Source organism: Camelus ferus, chromosome 26 (genome assembly GCF_009834535.1).
Source record: "Camelus ferus isolate YT-003-E chromosome 26, BCGSAC_Cfer_1.0, whole genome shotgun sequence".
In the NCBI taxonomy this organism is placed as follows: domain Eukaryota; kingdom Metazoa; phylum Chordata; class Mammalia; order Artiodactyla; family Camelidae; genus Camelus; species Camelus ferus.
The window spans coordinates 17,873,958-17,895,038 of record NC_045721.1 but is presented as its reverse complement, the minus strand read 5'-3'; the positions used below and the strand labels follow the sequence as shown (position 1 = coordinate 17,895,038).

The window sequence follows — 21,081 nt, the reverse complement described above, 5'->3', positions numbered from 1 at the left end:
TTTTGTTATGTGTCTGCGCACATGTGTGTACCCATTGTGGTGTAAAACATCTTTACTGTGAGTTACAGTTTAAACAAAAGTTGGAAAACTCTTCGAGAGCAGTGGTTCTCGAACTTCAGGCATCAGAATCACCTGGAGGGCTTGTTAGGCCTGGCTGTGTGGCCCCACCCCCGGGGTGAGGGGGCAGATTCAGTAAGCCTGGGAAGGCTGGAGACTGCATTTCTGACAAGTTCCAGGTGCAGCTGATCAAGGAACCACACTTTGAAAACCACTGATTTGATTCTCAGACCCAAAGAAAATAGTAGAACAGATGTTAGCTTTACAGCCTTTATTTTATGATCCTGGGGTTCAGAAAAGTTATGTGACACCAGTCGTTACACAGCCAAGGAATAGGACCAGAAACAAAGATCCCATAACTTCTTAACCTACTCTTTCCACTATTTCTTGCTTTGTCTGTGCTCAAAAAAGTGGTCAAGCTTCTTACCTTAGGCTAGCAGCAAGGTGAGGCTGCGGAAAGATGGAAACCTCCGTGATAACATGTAAAACTTTTGGTGTATGCACACTAGTGTGTTTTAGGGAGGAAAGCGAACAGATTTCTTGAGTCTGAAAGGCAAAAATGATATATGTATGTATGCGTGTGTATCTATGGGTTGGGGTGCGAAGAGAAAAAAAACCCACTGGCCTATCAGATCAAGTGTAACTCTTGCTGGCTGATCTTTCAAGGCTCCTATATTCTTTCCCAATCCTTCTCTCCACTGGGGAGTCTTCGATTTTCCCCATCGGCCCCTGAAGTCTAATCTCCTTTACACCACCTCCCGGCTCCGTTCTGCTGCAGCTTTTACCCTATGCCGTTTGGCTTGCCGTCCACCCTCAGCCCGCATCTACAAATGCACTCTGCCCAGGCAGTCTTCCCACGGCCCAGGTGTAACTCATGAACGTGTGAACTTATGGAGACAAGCGGAGGCCCCTCCAGCCAGGACAGGGCCTTGAATCTACTCCAGACCCCACCAGTGAGACATTTGCCAATGAATCCATGAAGAATAATATTTTAGAGAGCAGTTTTGCAGCCTATTTTTTACATGTATACCCTTTTTGATTAAAAAGACAAACAAACAAAAGGCGTGACCCATCGTGGCTGGAGTGCCCCTTTTAAGAAAACAAGCGGCAGCTTGGTGCCCCCGCCGGAGATTTAGTTCAGCTTTATGGTCTCTGGCTTGTGTTACAAAAACAAGCAGGGTCTTGAAAATAAGAATACTGACTTCCAGCCAGAGTGTAAACGTCACTAGAATATATCATCTGGCAAATAGCAGGCACTCAATAGTCATTTGTTGGATAGTTTGTTTCAAAACAATTCGAGCACCCACCCACACGACGTAATGCTAACAGTGGCCAACATTCTTCCCTCCCCGCCAGGCACAGTTTTAAACTGTAATCCTTTAAACATCACCATAATCCTACGAAGTGGGGCTGTTGTTATTCCCGTTTTACAGACGCGGAAACATAGGCCCTGAGCGGTTAGTCACTAGGACAAGTTGCACAGTGGGAGAACCAGGGAGCACGAACAGCTCCAAGAGGCCCAAGCCCCGCGGAAGACAAAGAAAACAAAGCGGCCCCCGGCCCCGCGCTCCGAGTGCCCGCAGCACTTACCCCGCGCGCCTCACTCGCCCTGGCAGGGCCATCCCAGCCCGCAGCTCTCTGCGCCGGCGCAGCCCCAAAACTCCCGCCAAACCTCGCGCCGCTCCAAGCAACCAATCCGGGCTAAGCACGCGGGCTCGCCCTCCGCCCCGCCCACGGCCTTGTACAGGAGTTTACAAGACGGGGCTCCTCCCCGTCTTAGAGTGCGAGAGAAAACCAGGCCTGGTACAGTAGGAAGGCGGAGCGGGAGCCGGAGCTCACGCCTTACAACCAGTCCATGAGGCGCCAAGGGTTTGCCGGGTTCTCCCTTCACCCGCGCGCCGCGCCTGTTTTCCCAAGTTCCAACGCTCCTGGACCGCCGGGCCCGCCCTCAGGATGGGGAAGGGGAGGAGCCAGTGCCGGAAAGCCTGAGGGCGCTCGCCCGCGAGGGGCGGACCCAAAGCCCGGGTGGGCGCGCGGGTGCTTAGGCGCCTGCGCAGTCGTCCGCTGTAAAGCTTTGAAAACAGCTTTTGGCTTTTAGTCCGCTGCTGCCCTTAATCAGCTGTGTGAGCCTGGCCTATTATTTTATTTCTATCCCAGTTTCTCCATTCGTAAATGGTGAGGGCCCCTTCTGGAGCTAATACTCTGATTCTTTGCTTTCTGTTTAAAAATGTATTATCTGCCAAAAGAACGATGTTGGACCCTTACCACACCATAAATAAAAATAAACTCAGAATGGAGCAAAGCCCTAACTGTAAGAGCTCAAACTGCAAAACTCTCAGAAGAAAACACAGGGCAAAAGCTTCAGACGCTCGGTTTGGCAATGATTTGTTGGATTTGACGCCCAAAGCAGTTTGAGATGGTGAAAAAGTTCTGGAGATGGGACAGTGGCTGGATGGTTGCATAACAGTGTGAATGTGCTTAAGTAGTGCCACTAAACTGTGCACTTAAAAATGGTTAAAATACTGAACTTTGTTATGTATATTTTACAATAAAATTATATTTCATGCATACAAAATAATATAACATCTATAAAGATAAAAAGGAGCACACAGATACTCGCTACTGGATTAGGAAATTGATAATTATAATACCTTCCAAGGATAACCACTTCTGTTTTTCTACCTTGATATATCCCTAGGTAATGTAATAATTATTGCTATGTTTTATATAAATTATATTTGGTATGTATTTTGGAAGTGTTTTTTCTTAATCAAAGCTATGATTTTTAGATTTACCCACATTGATGCCTATAGCTGTAGTTCATTCATTTTCATTGTCTTTGGAATGCATCAAGTAAATATATCACATTTTGTTTATCCATTCTCCTGTGTATGCAAACATGGGTTGTTTTCAGTCTTTCTGCTATTACCACCACCACCATGGTTGTAGAGCTAGCTGTAGGGAAGCCAGGAATCCCACCTAGGATTCCAACCCCTCCCCCAAACTCACATTGTTCACCTCTGTCATGCTGCTTGTTCAGTTAAACTATTAGCTTAGAGCAGTGATTCTCAGTTTGGGTGAGGGGAGGGGAGAGGGAAAGCCGCACCTTCCAGGGTCTCCGGTGTGTGTAGTGCAATAAAGCAAGGCAACACTACAACATGGAGAAGACTCAGTTTGCTCTGGGCAGAGTTGGGATGAGAGCCTTTCCTAGGACTTTGATGCTGACTAGCAATCTCAAAGCTTCTACTGGTTGTTTCTACTGCTGGGGGTGGAGGCCAGAATCCCTTCATGAGCATCTGAACGTATAAGCCAGGTGTTGCGTCCAGTTTGGCCAGGGAGGAGGACCGCACAAAGGCTCATTGTAAGACATTAATGGAAAAATGGGGCTGGAGGCTGCAGCCAGAGAAGGGAGAAGGGATACTGGAAGGAAGAGGAGGAACCCAGCAAACTGGAGACGCTGCAGCCAAGGATCTGGTCGATGAGAAACTCCCCATGAAGAGAATGGCGGACTACTTTGGGGAAGAAGCCATGGCCAAGATTTTCTAGCTTAAGATGGTGCCTGTGTTGTGCTGTACTCTTCCCACCACTGGGGGGGGGGGGTGAGGTAGGGCGGTGATTAGGTTTGTTTGTTTGTTTGTTTGTTTGTTTATTTAGTGGAGGTACTGGGGATTGAACCCAGGACCCTTGCATGCTAGGCACAGGCTTTACCAATGAGCTATACCCTCCCCCCTCTTCCCACCATAGTTAATCTTTTGTAAATGTTTGCTAAAATCAACAACCTTGTCCCGAAGTGTCTGGGACGGTTGTGAAGAAGGAATAGTCTTCAGGATGCGGTGAAGCAGGGTGTTGGAAGCGGGCTGAGAACACAGCAGTGGAGACTGCGGATCCGGAGCCCTGGGGGTAACCTGGAGGGACACTGGGAGGCTCCGAGGTGCTGGAGGACATGTACACAGAGGGTCGCTAAGTTATGTAATTTACTTTCAAGCTTGGAAATGAAAAAACTCTACTGCTTTTGTAGTACAAACACAGAAAATAAAGAACTACAAAGTATCTTGGATCCTTGGGATCCGTGGTTGTGCATGGACACTTCTCTGTGGATACTGTCGCTGTGGAGTAGGTATCTATATATTAGTTCTATATTTTGGAATTATTAATTTGATGCTTAATGAAAATATAAGTGAGAACATTATTTATCTTACAGGATTACCATGAAGACAAAGAGGTAAAGAATGTGGAGGACCCTAGATAGAGGGGCTTCTCACTTCCAACAGTGCCTCTGCTTTTTTCTAGCCAGCTTCTTGCTGAATTTTCTATTCAGTGCTGTGCCCACTAGAGGGCAGAGTAAGAACAGGGCTGGAGATTTAACTAGCGACCAGTTCAGACACTGTAAATACTGGCTTAAAGTTGGTTCAAGCGGAAATTAAGTTCAGTAAGGAAGTACTATTCGGTGTCTTTTAATGTTGGAGGGCAGGGAAGTTCTTCCATTGGAGCAAACTGCAGTGACATTAGCTCCCTCCCCAAGTCACATGCTTTCCAACCCTGCCCTGGCTCTGATTCCCAGCTACTGGACTTGTTTGCTGTGGAACTAATGTTCTACTTTTTCCAGACCTAACTGGCACTTCTCCTACCCACGCTGAGGTCACGTGGCTAAACAGGTCTGATCACTACATCCTGACGATGCGGTATCAAGTCTCAGATCCCCTTCCCAGCCGCCTGCTGGGCTCAGGGAGTCCGGTGCAGGAACCCTGGCAGGAATATTCTAGCAAAATCCAGGATTTCATAGCCAAGAATAACAGACTTCCCACCTGCATAGGAAATAACTTTATAAGTCAAAAATCAAACAAGGACCAAAGGAGCACATAAACTAAGAAAGAGAAAAAAAATTAAAGGATACTTTTAAAGAAAAAGATTTTCTTAAGGAAAGAAGATTTCTACTGTAGAAACTTGTCTCCATGATTCTCTCTCAGGCTGTGTCAAAAAAGAACTTTCTGGAAAAAGTTTTCATCCTTGTAGCGGCCTTGGTCATGCAGACATGACTTTCGGGTGGCCTGAGGACACACACACAGTTGTGAGGCTGACCTCGTGCGGCAGAAGCAGTGGCCTTTCCTCGGGGATCCTCTCTGCTCAGCAGGAGACCTGGGACCCTTTGCACAAGCTCAGGTCAGACAGTCTTTTGTCCACCACAGGGGACACGAGAATCTTCCTCCTAGAACATTCTGTAGAAGGAAACAGCTCCCCACCTCTCTGGCTGCCACCTTGTACCTCACGGTTCAGCTCACTCACCCCTTTGACCTTGTCCCTGAGCATAACATCATTACCACCCTACCCCTCCACCTCACACCACTGCTGGGCCACAAACACACTCCCCAATTTGTTCCCTGGGGTTGGAGAATCAGAGAAGACTTCCTAGAGGAAATGATATCTACCCTCTAACTGAAATAAAGGGCAGAAGCCAGCCAGGCTGGGGTACAAGAGTGCACTAGTGAGGGTGCACGTGCAAAGGCCCAGGGATGAGCGAAAGTGTGATGCATTCTGGGAGCTAGAATAAGTTCAGTGTGGCTGGAACAGAGTTGGGGAGGTGGCAAGAGATGAGATTAGGGAGACAGGCAGGGGACCTCCTGGTCCTTGCTCCTCAGAGTGGCCTGCACAGACCAGCAGGACAGGCCCCACCCGGGAGCTTATGAGAAATGCAGAATATCAGCCCTGATTGCAGATTTACTGACTCAGAATCCGTGCTTTCAGATCCCCAGGGGACCTGGTGCACAGTCACAGTGGAGAAGCCTTCCTCTAAGTGCATCAGCGGTTCAGACTTGAGAGCGATAGGAAACCCTGGAATGATTAAGCAGGGAAGTCATGCGATGAAGACTTGTGATTTAGAGAAATCATCCTCGCTGCCAAGTGGGGGAGAAGTGAGTGAGTAGAGACCGCTCCAGGAGACGAGGAGGTCAAGTAAGGGGCCGGTGCGGTCGTCCCAGCAAGGGCTGGCTGCCGCCCTGCTTGGCCAGGCGGACTGAGGGATGGAGGGAAGTGGATGGGCTTGAGAGACAGCAGGAGAAAGCCTCAGCAAGTCAGGGGAGCTGAGGCTGTCTGGGGCAGCCGTGGAATTGTTCCCAAACGCAGGGCTGGGTGACAGCTCAGCCTGGGCGGGGCCGAGGAGCTGGCAGGAGCCAGCGGGGTGGGGGCGGCAGTATCAGAGGGTGTGGGAAAGCAAGAGACTCAAAAACAAGAGTCCCTCTGTGTCTGCACACGTTGCCCAACGCAGAATGTGAGCCAACTGGTTCTACACATGCTCCGTGTGTCCCAGCCGAGCGCCCGCGTGAGCTCCCCTGCAGCGGATGCCGCTGTCACTCCCGTGACTCACCCTCCAGTTTACCCAGCCACATGCAAAGCAGGGAGCCTGCCTGGGGTTCCTAGAGGGAAAACCAGCAGCCTTCGTGTGTAGCAAGGACGATTCTGTTAGAGGAACTTGACAGCCAAAACCATCCCCTCTTTAAAAATCTCAACGAAAGAGAGTGGCTAAGAACTTATGTGCAAAATATACTTGTGGGCGGGCGGGGTAGGGGGGAAACCCGCTCCTGGGCAAGAACAGAATCCCTCTGTACCTGAAGAACAGGGCCGAGAAGCAGAATTCACCCAGCAAGACTTTGACCATTGGCACAAATCAACAGCGAAGGAAAAAGTCAAGAGGAAAATTCTAGATTTCTTTCTATGCCACATGTGTGGACAGTAAGTAAGGCAGAGGGTCAATTTCCCAATTACTCTCTCTGGGTGAAGGGGTGAGATCAAGATGGACACAGATTTGGGCACTTGCTCTAGAATACAGGCGTGAAAGGGCAGCTGGGTTGGGTGGGAGTGGGGGTGCTGCGCTAACAAAAGACCCGGGGGAACTACCTCTGTGCCCTGAACCTCAGGAGAGTCCCCTTCAGTCACACTCACGACCGTGGCCACCGTCCATGAAAACTTCAGAAGGTTGCAGGATAAGTGGGAAGGATGCTCTGGGCCAGACAGACATCTGACAGACGATGGCAGGTACCCCTCCATCCCCATTGCTGTTTCCTACTCTGCCGGGTTACTGATAAAGTCCCTCAGCTTTAAATACCTCTTCTGTGCTGCTGACTTCCAACCTGGTGTCTCCTGACCGGTCTCTGTGCTCTGGGCTCACATCCATCCTTAGGTGCTTGTCCAGCAGGAACTTCAAATGGAAACTGTCCAGATCCAACCTCGATTCCCTCCCCCAAAACCAATGCTCCAGGGTCTTCCGTCTCAGTAAGTACGGCTCCACCATCCACCCAGCTGTGCTCACCCCCAACCCTCCCTTTCCTGATCCCGCACATGCACTGCTTCTGCCTCCAGCAGCCTTCACACTTACCCTCCACCCTGGTTCGGGCTGCCATCGTGCACTCGCTGTCCTTTCCTGGTCTCTGAGCTTCTCCTTTGGTCCCTCTGCAGCAGCCAGAGTGGTCATTCAGGGAATGTCACTCCTCACCTCAAACCTTTCATTTGTTTCCGAGTAAACCCTGGATTCCTGGGCTGCCAGGCCTGATAACTGGCCCTTCGTCGTCTCTCACTTCTCTGGGTACCACTCTTTCCCTCGCTTCTGACGCTCCAGCTGCACTGCCCCTTCCTTTCTGTGCCTGGACTACAGCGAGCTCTTTCTCACCCCAGGGCCTTTGCACTCACTATTTCTTCTATTTGAAAACTCTTTCTCCAAACCATGGCAAGGCTTGTTCCACCTCTTTCTCCAGGTTATCACCCCAAGTGTCCCCTCCTCAAAGAGAGCTTCTCCGCCATCACACTTAGAAGAGGCCCCGTGGTCTTCTAATACTCTGTCAGTTGTTCTCTTCAAGGCACCCAGCACATCCCCATCTGAAGCTGTCCACTTACTTTCTTGTTTCCTGTCCGTCTCTCTGCTGTAAAGGGGGCTGCTCCAGGGCCAGGATCTTGTCTTCTATGCTCACGGCTGAGTCCTCACAGCACAGGACCATGCCTGGCACTTAGCTGGTGTTAGACACAGGACTGTGGACCCATCACCTGCCTCACAGGGGTTTTGGGAGAATCAAGAGAGAGAACGTAAGTGAAGAACACAGCACAACCCGCACCCCCCCACCCCGCCCCGGCCCCAAGCAAACCCACGAGACCCAGAGCTGTTCTTACCTCCACAGCCGGTGATTCCTAGAACTTCCAAGGACCTCATGGACCTGCCACATGCCTGTGACCCAGTTTTATACTTGTTTTCCTCTTAAACTAGAGTGGCTGGTTCTACATAACATTTGGTCCTTGAGGATTTGTTACCAGCCTTCCCGAGAGCAACCATATTTAGTTTTTGATAAGCCACAAAACCACTAGAAAACCGGGAAGCGGTATTAGCCTCTGCTGTGACCAAGAGCAAGGCGGGAATCAAAACCACTTCGACTGAAATTTAGAGGCACAAGCGCTGGCGCCAAGAAACAATCCGCTGACATGCTGTGTCAGGAAGTCACCACCACGGGCAGGCAAGAAGAAACTTCCACAGTGTGGGGTGGAAAGCTGGGTGTCTGGAGCCAGGCCGGTCCGCTCCAGGTCTGTGGGGTGTGTGACACTGATCGAATTCGGGTGTTTTGATGTCCTCCTTGTAAAACGGCAACCAAGCAGCACCTTGCTTGAAATGGGTCACCTACTAACCTGCTGACTAGTGCCCGGCACGTGGCAACCTTCAGGACATTTCAGTTATTATTATTATCCTGAGGAATTTAAAAAATTGAGAGTGAGGCAAAAATATTTAACACCAAAAGCCAAATATACTTAAAAACAAACTGTTGGAGTGTAGACACAGAGTGAGGCGGTGTCACAGCCAGGGAGGCGGGGAGGAGCCGGGCAAACTGCCGGGGTGAGGCAGGGCTTTGGAGGAGTGGTTTCCACTCGTGGGCTGGAGGCCATCGGATGCAGTGCGCCTGGAAAGGCAAGAACTGAAGATAGTGTTTAGGGACTAATATCCAGAATATATAAAGAACTCCCACTGCTCAATAACAAAGACCAATCCAATTTTTTAAAATGGGCAAAGGACATTTCTCCAAAGAAGATATCCAAATGACCAATAAGCACACGCCTTACCAATCATTAGGGAAATGCAAATCAAGTCCGCAGCGGGATACCGCCTACATCCACTAGGATGGATATTATCAATAAAACAAAAGCCAACAAGTAACTGCGAGGATGCGGAGAAAGTGGAACCCTTGTCCATGGCTGGTGAGAACGCAAAATCGTGCAGCTGTGTGGAAAACAGTATGGAGGTTCCTCAAAAAATTAAACATAGAGCTACCCTATGATCCAGCAGCCCCACTTCTGGGCATTTACCCAAAAGAAGTGAAATCAGGGACTCAGATACTGGTCCACCCACGTTCATAGCAGGGTTCTTCTCAGTAGCCAAAAGGTGGGAGCAGATGTCCAAACGTCCACCAACAAATGAATGGCTAAACCAAATGTGGTGTAATCATACAAATATGAATTAGCTATAAAAAGTGAGAACCCTGCCATTTGCAACAACACAGATGAACCTGAGGGCATCACGCTAAGTGAAATGAGTCAGAGAAAGAAACACTGTATGATTTACTCATATGAGGCTCCAAGAGGTGTCAAATTCAGAGACAGAAAGTGAACGGTGGTGGCCAGGGGCCGGGGCAAGGAGGAATGAGGGTTACTGCTGAGTGGGTAGAGTTTCAGTTTTGTTTCTGGAGATGGATGGTGGTGCTGACAGCACAACAATACGAATGCACTTCATGCCACTCAACTGGATGCTAAAAAATGATTAAGACGGTAAACTGTAAGTGTACTTCACCAGAATTTTTTTAAAAAAGAAAAAAAAAAACCCAGTGTTTCTATCAACCTCATTACAGAAGCGTGGTTCAAAACGTCGAGTATTCATTCAAGTAAGAGTTACTTAACGAACACCTCTGAGTTCCTAAGCCCTGCAGTGGGGGCTCAGGGAGGAAAGAGAAAGGTTACGACTAGCGTCAGGAAGCTGACACTCGCCCAGTCAGGAAAAGAAAATCTTTAAAATGACAACGTAGGGTCAGGAGAGAGGAAAAGAAAGAAGAAGTGGGCTGCTACCAATGAGACGGCTTCTCAGACAGTTCTGGAGGAAGAGAAGGACTAACACGCAGCGGAGTGCAATCCACCCCAGAGCCAACCGCAGCGAGCCCTTCTGAAATGCAGCCCCCACCCTGCCGAGAACCTGCATTCTCAAGACTATCCATGTCGCTCACACCATTAGCTTCTTCTCCACAACACAGCAGGACTGTTGCCGGAAGAGCTGGCCGGCCTGGGTCGGCATCTGCAAGTGTCAGGAAGGAGGCCTGGAGGGGGACCGCACCTCAGGAAGGGCTGGGCGCTGAGGGCCCGCCGTGCTCTCAGCTCTGCCCCTCAGTCCGGATACCACCCCCGACACGAGAAGGGAGGCTTCACTCACTCACTTGAAATGCAGAAATATTTATTTTGGTTTCCTTCATTGTTTTTGGAAATTCTGTTTTGGTGTATAAAACATAGAAATAGCCAACACTTAAAGCAAACATTCAAAACCCCAGTGTGACAAATTACTGACTGTGCAATTAAGAATATACATATGAAGTTAGGCTACCAAATAGTGTTACCACAACGACAGTTCTTTAGTGCAAACCCTGTTGTGCTTGTAGAATTCACGTCTTCACATGTCCCAAAACAATTGCTTTCACTGTATAAATGACAACTCAGTTTAGTCACATGTGGCAAAGACTTGCAGAAAAGTGAAAAGCTGCTAATTTCCCAAATCAAAAAAAAAAAAAAAAAATCCCTTGAGAAATTAATCCCGGGAAATGAGATTTCCAGATTCCTACATGCTAGAGTTTTGGCTTGTCAAATACATTTCCTAGAAATCAGGTAGAATTATGAGAAAAGAGCATTTATTTATCACTGTCCATTTCAATAAGTACCAAGTGTATCTACTCCCTTAATATTTTCAAAGACATGCCTTGCCTGAGAGTTTATTCTGGGGAAAAAAGCCACTTAATCACAACATACTCTCTTGATATGAAAACCACATTAAAAGACTACAGGTGGGCCATCACAGACAGAGCGACCACACAGCTGTTTGGCATCACAGTTGTGCATGGTTGATCCAGGTAATTATTTCTTTTTGAAATGCGTGTCTTCACTGTAGGGTCTAAGGCCGATTTTCTAATAACCCCTGGGAAAGGATGGAGGGAGGGCATTGGGACTGGAGAGAAGGGTCAGAGAACATTCTGCTCTGTGGGCGCCAGAATCCACCCGCGCTGGGGAGCGGCCATCTGAGACTCAGAGTGCACTGTTTTGAGTTGGGTCTGTCCTTGCTTCACTGGGAACCTTCTGCTCCAGCAGGAGTGACAGGGGTTCATCACAAGGGCTGTGGGATGGACTGTGAGATGGGGACGGGCAGGTGGCAGAGTTTTAAAAAAAAAACCCTCTGGTCCACTTGTGACGTCCTCCGGCCGGGATAGCTCCAGTTTGTAAGGGATGGTGCCCTCCAGTGCACGGAACTCTTTGGAGTAGCAGACAACTGGGGACTTACAGCAAGCAGCAAACGTCTCAGGGACAGCAAAGTCCTAACCCCTTGGTGAGCAAAACAGGGAGACAGAAGTTTTCACCCACCTTTTGAACTGAGGAAGTTGTAAATAACTTAGCACATTTATAGTTTCCCCTTTACAATTTTTTAAGGCTCATTTTGGAAATTGTATATATATCACCGTGAACATGGTCTGCAACGCGAGGTGACTGTAAGGCAGTGCTCCATCCCCTCGAGTGTTCCTATGACGAGAATGTGAATGCACGAGTCAGACAAGGATGCTCGTTCCCTACACCTGCCGTCGTCCAAGCTACCAGTGAGGGCGGCAGCAGGAGAAGACTGTGGAGAGCTCCCCGCCTCCATTAGACTTTGACGGTGGAATAAAGTTCATCGATCTGCGACCTGAAATAATTCCGAAGCTCTGGCCTTTTAGCCTTCATGGTTGGGGTCAGAAGGCCGTTGTCGATCGTGAATAACTCAGGGTGGAGACTGATGCCTTTGACCTGCAAATAAACCAGGCTGTTAAAGGAGGTCGGATGCCACCTAAGCACTTAAGCCTCCGAAGGGGTGAGGACCCTCTGGGTGGTCCAAGCCAGGCCTGGCTGCATGGTCTCAACTAAGGGCTGTGGCCTGTTCTTAGCACAGAACCAGGCCTGCTGCCTGACCTGTAGGAAGAGAATCCAGACCCCTGGTCACAGTAATCCCCTCCCCTGCCGAACCACCCCAGCATCCCTTCCGCACGGATGTCTTTATGTCATCTTGTCCTCTTCTATAACCTGCTCACGACAAACATCCTCAAGTCAAAAACCCGTCTTGGGGGAATTCATGCACTTGAATGGAAATCTTACTTGTTCAAATGATTTTAGGCCAGAATCCTTCCCGAGTCTCACCATGTCTTCTAGAATAGCTTTTCTGACATCCTAATAAGGTAAGAAAAACAAGATTCTTATCCCTGTGTTGGGAGTCCCTGCGCTTTGCACTTGGCGCAAAGGGACAATCAGGAGGCGGACTGCACTCCTCGGAACCTTACCTTGTTTCTGCACAGCTCTTCAAAGGAGCCTTGAAATCCTCTCTTCCGGGCCCAGGGACCTACTGTCTCAGCATCCGGTACCACAATTGCTATGAGAAACGCCTGTAACCGACACAAGTGAGTTATTACATTGCTCGATCCAGATGCTCTAAAATGCGGTTCTTTATTTTCTGTCATGGGCTCCTGGGAGAATCTGGTGGAAGTTTCAGATCCTCTCTTCAGAGCATATGACCAGCCCCAGGAGTCCATGGGGCCCAGGTTTAGAACTCCTGCTTCAAAAATATAGACAGCATCAGGAATTGGGCAATAAAGATCCGTTGGGAATCAAAATCTAATAAAAATCTTGATTTTTTACTTTTGTGTATACTTAAAACAGGGTCAAATAAGCAAACAAGGTGACAGATATCAGATAACTGCTTCATACAAAGAGAAAGAGAAAATGCGTGCAGATTCATTTTTTAAAAAATCTCCAATACCTCAGTCTTTCAATTTAGTGACAATGAAACCAAATAAAAATCAAAGGCATGGTAAGATTCCAGGTCAAAGAAAATGAGGTGCATCTTGAAAAAAAAACAGGTGCATTTTCTTATAAGATAAAAAGAATTCTTCTAAAATTATTTACAAATCTTAAGATTTGTAGAAAGATTAACCCTCAGGAAACCAGACCCCCTTCTCTTCCTTACTTCTGTCTGTCCAATATTTTGGCAAATGATGTTTCATTGCAATATTGACCTTTGTTTTCAACTTTAAGTATATGTTGGCTCGCAACCAACATTTGCTCAAAAATGATGTAGGAGGCATATCATAAATAAGTTAGGTTCAGTATGTTTGGAAATTCTTTCTTATAAGATAATTATCAATATTTTGCCTCATAATTAAATCAGATGCTTATTTTTACCCACTCCCTAGTATCTTTATTCAGCTTCCCTTGGTATAGCAGACCACTCCAGATAAAATACAACTTTGGAAATTAAAGAGAAAAAAAAACTTTTCTGGATAAGAAATTCCAAAAACACGAGGTACAAACTTCCACTTACAAAATAAACGAAAAAAATAGAAATGCCAAGTAGTGAAAAGCAATGTGTCGACACAACATTCCAGCACGTCAGACACAACAATCAATTTCCACTCATCGCAAACTTCCCATCGCATTTATATATTTTTAAAAATTTTATTTATTTTTTAAATTATTTTTTGTATTGTTTAATGGAGGTGCTGGGGATTGAACCCAGGACCTCGTACATGCTAAGCACCTGCTCTGCCACTGAGCTATACCCTCCCCCACATTGCATTTCAAGGCCCAGACAGCACCTACCTGCAAGCTCTCTCCATGGACAAACACCTGAGCTACAGGTTCGCTTCGGAGGTAGATGTTTTCAATCTTCTCCGGAGCTATGTACTCTCCCTGTGCCAGTTTAAAGATGTGCTTTTTCCTGTCAATGATCTTCAAGGTGCCGTTCTGTTTATGGGGGGAGGGGAGAAGACGGAGGGGGCTGTAAGCCGGTCCACCCACTGGCAGTCGCACCCAGGCAGGGCATTTTCCCTGTACTGTCATTTAATCCTCATAACCTCTGGCAGGGCTCAGCTGTTGACCCACTTTACAGAGAGGGAAACTGAGGCTTGGAGTGATTAAGTCACCTGCCTCAGGCCTCTGAGCCAAGCAGACAGAGAAGGGACTCCAGAGGCCCATGGACTCCACATCACCCTTGGCAGCCAATCAGAACGCCCCATCACTCCCTTCATCTTAGCGAGCGAGCATCACTGAGTCTCACATCTGAACCAGGTACTGATGCATTGGCCCTGCAGCGGGGTCCAGCTCCTTGAGAGCAGAGATACCCTCCCACAGCGCTGCTCCAGGGCGGGGCAGGAGGGGCTGCTCCTGGTCCCCAGGGCAGGGGCTGTGGACTGCCTCCACAATGACTGTGGGGATGTGAGAATATCCAGAGGATGTGGCTCGCCGAATGCCAGCAGTGCCCACCTCTGATGACCAAACCCCTCACTCCCATCCTGGGTCACTGACGCTTCCCAAAGTCACCTGCTGGAAAGTTCCTAGGGTTCTCTCAGCCACGTCAGTTCTCTGTTTCCAAAAGGAGCCGACTGAGGTCCAGAGAGATTACCAGACATGCTCCTTAGAGCCAGAGCCAGAATTAGAACAGATACTTAATCCCTCCTGAGTCTGGAAAGAGGGACTTAATTGATTTCTAAATAGCTTGGGTATTCTGAAATCTGAATTAATTTGGTCAGGGGAGCATTTTTCAAAGCAATAAAAATTTTGGAGCATTAAACAGCTTGTATCTGTAAAACTGGAACAATACCCAATAATAAAAATTACATTCCCCAATTAAGTGCTTGCAATTAAACATAGTAACAACTTGAAAAAGCTTGAAAAAGTGGTTGTCACCACAACCAGCAGAAGTTGGTCAAACCTATGGGGTGACCTTCTCACACAAGCATTTCTTTACAGCAAACGGTTTGGTTCTGGGCTAAGTTCAAAGGAGCTGGCCGAATCTTCAAAGCACTCACCCTGTTTTTTTCTGAGAGGACAACCCTAAGAAGCATGTATGTTCCCAAATTTTCACCTGTCATACATTCCTGGCAGCCTACGCAATGCACCCCCAGACCTTAACCAAGGCCCCAACACCAAGGCCCAGCACTGAACTGGGAAAAGCCACACACAGTCTCTCTGAATTTCAAACTGGAAGCAGCAACCAGAAATGATGTCAGGTGTCAAGACAAAACACATTTGCTGCAGTTAAAGTGAAAACGCTACAGAAGGATGCAGGAAACGGGAGTGCTACGTTCCACCGCTTGGTGAGGAGGAAAGGGAGGGTGCCGCCGCCTCGTGGGAGCTTTTCATCCCCACAGTGGAACCAAAGCTTCTGCGAACAGGGGAGGTGACCACTTACTGGTAACCACTTTCCGATGTCCCCTGTGTGTAACCAGCCATCTTTATCCAGCACTTCTGCTGTTTTTGCTGGGTCCTTCAGGTAGCCTTGAAATACATTTGGCCCTTTCACACACACCTGAAGAAAAAAGATTGGGAGGGAGGTGTGGGTGTGGGAACTGGAGGAAGGTGGTCAAAAAGGACAGACATCCACTTATAAGACAAGTAAGCACCAAGGACTTAACTACAGCCTGGTGAGTAGAGTGAACACAGCCATATGGTATATTTGAAAGTTGTTAAAAGAGGAGATCCTAAGAGTTCTCATCACAAGGGAAAAAATATTTTTATTCTTTTTTTTTGTCTCCATGAGATGATGGATGTTCACTTAACTTGCACAGCGCTGGGTATCAATTATCTCTCAACAAAACTAGAGGGAAAAAAGATGTTTTGTTAGGGGCACTGACTGGGGCTTATCCGGGGGTGTGTGTGTGTGTGTGCATGTGTGCGTGTGCGTGTGTGCGTGTGTGTCGGTCTGTGTCGGTCTGTGTGTGTGTCTGTGTGTGTGTCTGTGTGTCGGTCTGTGTGTGTCTGGGCCCTGAATTCCCTGATCCAGAGAGAGCAGCCAGAGCCCACTGGGACAGAGCCCACTGGGAGCACCTCTAATGGCCCCACTTCAAGCTCAAAGCTGCCGGAAAGCCCCATAGGGGATGGAATCACTTGAAGTAATGGGCCTTCCTCCCACTAGCCAGGAGCTCACGAATAGGCCTCGAGGGCACTCAGCAGGCGGGAAGTTGTGCCCCAGGACTCCAGGCACTGGAGCCCTCAGATCCTCCTGGGCCCACTTCCCCACTGGGCCTGGCAACAGAGGGCAGGCGTTCGTGCCCCTCTGTCCACAGCACTTGAGCATCAAACATAAAGGGAAGCCTGTCCAACTCCAGGATCACAACCCCAAGCTCACCAGCTTTCCGTGCAGCTGTGCTGAGAAGTGGCCCTGCGCCTGTCACAGCCCTGGCACTCAGAGGACCCCGCAGGGAGCGGGCGCCACAGGGTTTCACTCACCTCGCCCTCGCCCTTGGCTGCCAAGTAATTCATTTCTTCCACGTCGACAAGCTTTATAAGGTTGCAAGGCATTGGGGCACCAACATGGCCTGTGTATCAAATACAAGAATGGTCACTCCTAATGCGACCACTGATACCCTTAGGCCAAATTATTTTTATCGAAAGCAAGCCTGCTCATAATGAGCACAGCCGGTACACACCTCTGGTTTCAGCATCACAGCCAGTCTCCCCTTTCCCAGAATACAGTCAGAAACATTCAAACATCTCTTTGGGACCTTCCCTAAGTTTGATGCTCCAAATTATTTTTCAAAGTAGAAATGATCTGGTTGTTGATTTTAAGGATTTTAATGAATACCTGGAAGCAAGCTTTCTAAAACTTGTACCTGGTTCCCATGATCTGATGGCTTTGCTCATTTTTGCCCCCTTTCCCTCATAAGGACGTGATGTCTGTGTTCTCAGTGAGTGCCCACCTTGAACAGTCATGGTTCTGACACCGTGGCCTTATTCCCTTGAGCACTGGATGCACATGTTAAAAGTTAAGACAAGACGAGGCTTCTTCTTATAGCTCACCTAACTCTTGCCAAAGGGTGTTAGGATTGGGTTCTTTTCCCAAAACAAAAATAACAGAAATTAGGTAAGTTTTAAGAGTGTCGCAAATCACTCTTCCTAGCTTATTTTAGCTTAAAGAGGTCACTGTTCCAAATTCTCTAGCTGGTGAGGCACCAGGGATTAAAGATTAAACAAACACCATGAGGCAGACTGCTAGTGCCAATCCCAGCAGAAATATGCTACTGGAGTTCTTGACACTGGAATCTATGTTATTAGATGCTCATAAGAGTGATACAGCAAACAAATCAGGGAATTTACCTATCAGTGTGGAACGCACTACTGGCGTGGTAAAGGGGAAAGCGTGGAAGTTTCGTGGTCAGGCCTCGGGTGGGATCCTGGCTCCGAAGCATAAGGCTGCGTAAGTTCTTATACGTTATTTACATGCTTTTTAGCCAACAATCAATCATTTCCTCTCAGAGGTACCAGGGCTCATCTCTGGGATGTTGGGATGAAACACACATAATATACACCCCAAGCACCTAACACAGAACCACAGGTGCACAAGTGATGACATTGGTGTTTGTCCTCCTGTTTTTCCTTTTGGGAAAAAGGATTTATGTTCATTTCTCTCCATAGTCTCAACGCCTAGCTCAGCACACAGTGGAAATTTAATTAAAATGTACCATCAAGTAATTAGACCCCAGTTAATAACTGGGAAGCTCTGTTGGGCCAAACACTATGAACCTGGTACAAACGGCGCCATCTCTAGGTGTAACGTTCAGGGTAAATCTCTATTGCCACCCACTCAGCTTGACAGACAGAGCCTTAAAAATCACATCCCACTCTGCCACAAGAGACACTGTCCATGGGGCTCCAGGTTTATAAGACTGCCCCGAGCCCTTATCATTTGAGACACAGCACTAGTTTAAGTTGATTGATGAACCAATGATAACTTCCAATAATCCCCATGTGAACTGTGCAACCCCATGAGGAGAGCCCCGCCATCGCACCTGCCGTCCAGTCTCCAGCCACAGTCAGGCAGCACCCGGCGGCGCACTCGGTCTGTCCATAGCCTTCGTAGAACTGGGTCGCCAAGAGATGGAACAGGAATGAGAGGGGACAGTCACACCTCTGCCAGCAGTGCTCAGTAACTAAGTTCCTCTTGCTTCTGGGTATCAGCTGACTGATGAAACCTCAAAGCTTTCTGTTTGGTAAACTCTTCCCAAACACTGCACCCAACATCCTCGCCCCCTACACCAAACGCCAGCACCATCCACGTCCATTTTCTACATAACCTTCCGGGGCCAGGAGGGATCGCTGAAACAGGTCACACTGCGCACAACCCACCCAGGAAGGCACTCCCTCCGTCAGCTCACCGCTCACCCCACACACGTCCCACTTGCCACCTGGTCTCCCTGGCTCCCCCGCCTTCTCGAAGACAGGTTCTCTGCATGGTTTGCAAGTAAGCTTATCATGACCTATTCCTGTGCACTCGTGCCTGACTCTAAAGACATGTTTTGTGCTTTGCCCTAGAGAAAGCTACTCAGGGGTGGACACAAACGCATATTCTGCCTGGGGTAAAAGATACATATGGAAGCACCTCATTTCACTGCGCTTCCCGGATACTGCGTTTCTTACACATCTGTGTTGTCAGATGATAGCATTTCAGCGATAAAGGATTTTAAAATTAAGGTATGTATATTGATTTTTAGACATAATACTATTGCACATTTAACAGACTATAGTCTAGTGTAAACATGATTTTTATATGCACTGGGAAACCAAAAAGGTCATGGCACCAGCTTTAGCGCGATATTCGCTGTGCTGCACTGGTCTGCAGCGTCTCTGAGGTCTGCCTGTACTTCTTTCTCCAAACAACCTAGGAACACCGCAGTCTTCCAAAGAAAAATGAGGCACACACAAGGAGAATCAGAATGACTCCTCGAAAGCAGATCCCTGGGCAGGACTGCAGGGGGGCCAGCTCACCTGGCAGCCGAGCGCGGCTCTCAGGAAGGTCAGCACGGTGGCAGACACGGGCGCCGCTCCTGTGATCATCAACTTCACTCTTCCTCCCAGGCTTGACTTGCATGGCAGGGAGAGGGGAGAGGATGAGGGTCTGGCGGCTGGGAGTCGGCCGGCTCCTCAAAGATTCCTTCTTGGAACCTCCCCCCACCCCAACCCACCGGCTCCTGGTCTGCAGGCTGTGCAGAACCCCCAGCGCACGGGGCAGGCACGGGTGTTCAGAAGGGACACCAACTGGAGTCTGTGTCTACCCAGAACTACTCTATTCATTCTCAGCCGGTTTGGAGAAGAAAGGAACACCTTTACGTGCAGGTATTTAAGGAATTAGAACGGGGGGTGGGGGTTGGGGGCAACTACCACATTTTGGGAGACATAATATTATTTCATATTCTTTTAGCACTCATGCCTTAAAAAAATACCTCAAGAGTGATACACTTGCTCCAGAAAAGTGAAGCAAATGGAGACTCAGAAAGGCTATGCTACCTGGCTTCTTCTCTGCCCTCAAGAGCCACCACACCGTCTAGGTTTATCTCGGATCCTGAGCTTTAGCTGATGGCTTTGTCCTTAGGTAACAGAACTGCACCAGGAACTGCTTCTCTCACCTTCTCTTTTTAAAAGAGCCCTCATACAACACAGGGGTAGGGATTAAGAGGTGCAAACTCTTAGGTATAAAGTAAGCTACAGGGGTACGTTGTGCAATGTGAGGAATATAGCCCATAGTTTACCATAACTATAAATGGAGTATAATCTTTAAAAATTATGAATTACTACATTGTACAGCTGTAGCTTACATGTTATACATCAACTATACTTCAATTAAAAGAAAAGAGCCCCCATAGAAAGTCTGAAACCCAAATCAGTTTGCATGACAAGTGACACCTCTGAGTCAATGTGTCACCTGTATTTTGTGGAAGATCAGTTTGTCCCACAGGCTGTTGTTTCGAATGATGCCGCTGCGAAGCTCAGCCTCTTTCCTCTTGGAGGCAAAGTCCAACAGCCATCGCTTCAGGGTGGTGTTGGCCTGTCCAAAAATCTAATGAGTCAGGAAACAAGAAGGTTTCACAGTGAGCAGGAAGGCGAGAATGAAAAAGCCTGATAATAACAAGTGCTGGTGAAGATGTGGAGAAACTGCAGCCCCCATCACTGCTGGGGGAACGTGTCACGGTGCAGCCGCTTTAGAAAGCAGGCAGGCAGCCCCTCAGTTAAACACAGTTACCGTGTGACCCGGCAGGTCTGCTCCTAGGTACATACCCGAGAGAATGAAAACACACATCCACACGGACACTTGTCCGTGACTGTTTATAAGTAGCATGACTCATGATAGCTAAAAAGTGGAAACAACCCAAATGCAAATGCCAATCGATGGATGGATGGATGGATGAAATGTGCTACAGCCACGCTGTGGAGTATTATTTGGCCTTAAAAAGGGATGAAGTACAGATGCAGCTATGGCACGGATAAACCCTGAAAACATGTTAAGTGGAAGAAGCCAGTCACAAAAGAATATTGCCTGATGCCATTCACATGAAAATCCAGAACAGGGAAATCTACAGAGTCAGCAAGTAGATTAGGTCTTTGGAGGGTGGAGGAGGTAACAGGGTGGAAGATGACTGGTTTCTTTTTGAGATGATAAAAATGTTCTAGAATGGACTGAAGTGATGGCTGCTTAACTCTGTGAATGTACCGAAAACCTTTGAATTGCACACTTTAAATCGGTGAATTGCATGTAGTGTAAATCACACCTCAACAAAGGTGGTTTTTAAAAAAAGAACCATTAAAAAAATGAGAAGGTTCTCACTGATGACAGAAGCCATGCCTCAAAACAGAGTATTGGAACTGTCGAGTCCAGATTCATTTCTGAGACTGCTCACAGCACATGGGTCCTGCCCTGGCTGTGCGGTCCAGGCGCTAACGGTCCACCACCGCGGG

The 21,081-nt window shown here is 48.1% G+C and overlaps 2 protein-coding genes and 1 long non-coding RNA gene across 9 annotated transcripts in view; 1 reads left to right on the top strand and 2 right to left on the bottom strand.

Moving 5' to 3' along the window:
• Nucleotides 1–10,355, bottom strand: part of CENPU (centromere protein U) — a 32,526-nt gene extending 22,171 nt beyond the window's left edge. For 3 of the 4 annotated variants that reach the window (XR_004315323.1, XM_032468422.1, XM_032468423.1), the window contains exon 1: nt 7,942–10,355. Coding sequence is in view for 3 of the 4 variants with exons in the window: in XM_032468422.1 (XP_032324313.1) it covers nt 7,942–8,042 (101 nt within the window). In the remaining variant the exon portion in view is untranslated. Of the gene's footprint in view, nt 1–1,647; nt 2,626–7,941 lie in introns of those variants that run through there. The other variant, XM_014561680.2, reaches the window with a different exon arrangement.
• LOC116659988 lies at nt 1,364–20,730 on the top strand. Its single transcript, XR_004315324.1, has 4 exons — nt 1,364–1,373; nt 7,310–7,317; nt 7,995–8,000; nt 20,655–20,730. It is a non-coding gene; the product is annotated as an uncharacterized LOC116659988 (long non-coding RNA).
• The window catches only part of ACSL1 (acyl-CoA synthetase long chain family member 1), a 55,050-nt gene continuing 44,474 nt past the window's right edge, over nt 10,506–21,081 (bottom strand). For all 4 annotated transcript variants that reach the window (XM_032468414.1, XM_032468413.1, XM_006178343.3 and 1 more), the window contains exons 13-21: nt 20,051–20,185; nt 19,117–19,212; nt 18,141–18,213; nt 16,582–16,670; nt 15,545–15,661; nt 13,954–14,097; nt 12,639–12,740; nt 12,457–12,528; nt 10,506–12,111 (exon numbers count right to left, since the gene is read on the bottom strand). In XM_032468414.1, the coding sequence (XP_032324305.1) occupies nt 11,971–12,111; nt 12,457–12,528; nt 12,639–12,740; nt 13,954–14,097; nt 15,545–15,661; nt 16,582–16,670; nt 18,141–18,213; nt 19,117–19,212; nt 20,051–20,185 (969 nt within the window). In that variant the 3' untranslated portion in view covers nt 10,506–11,970. The remainder of the gene's footprint in view (nt 12,112–12,456; nt 12,529–12,638; nt 12,741–13,953; nt 14,098–15,544; nt 15,662–16,581; nt 16,671–18,140; nt 18,214–19,116; nt 19,213–20,050; nt 20,186–21,081) is intronic.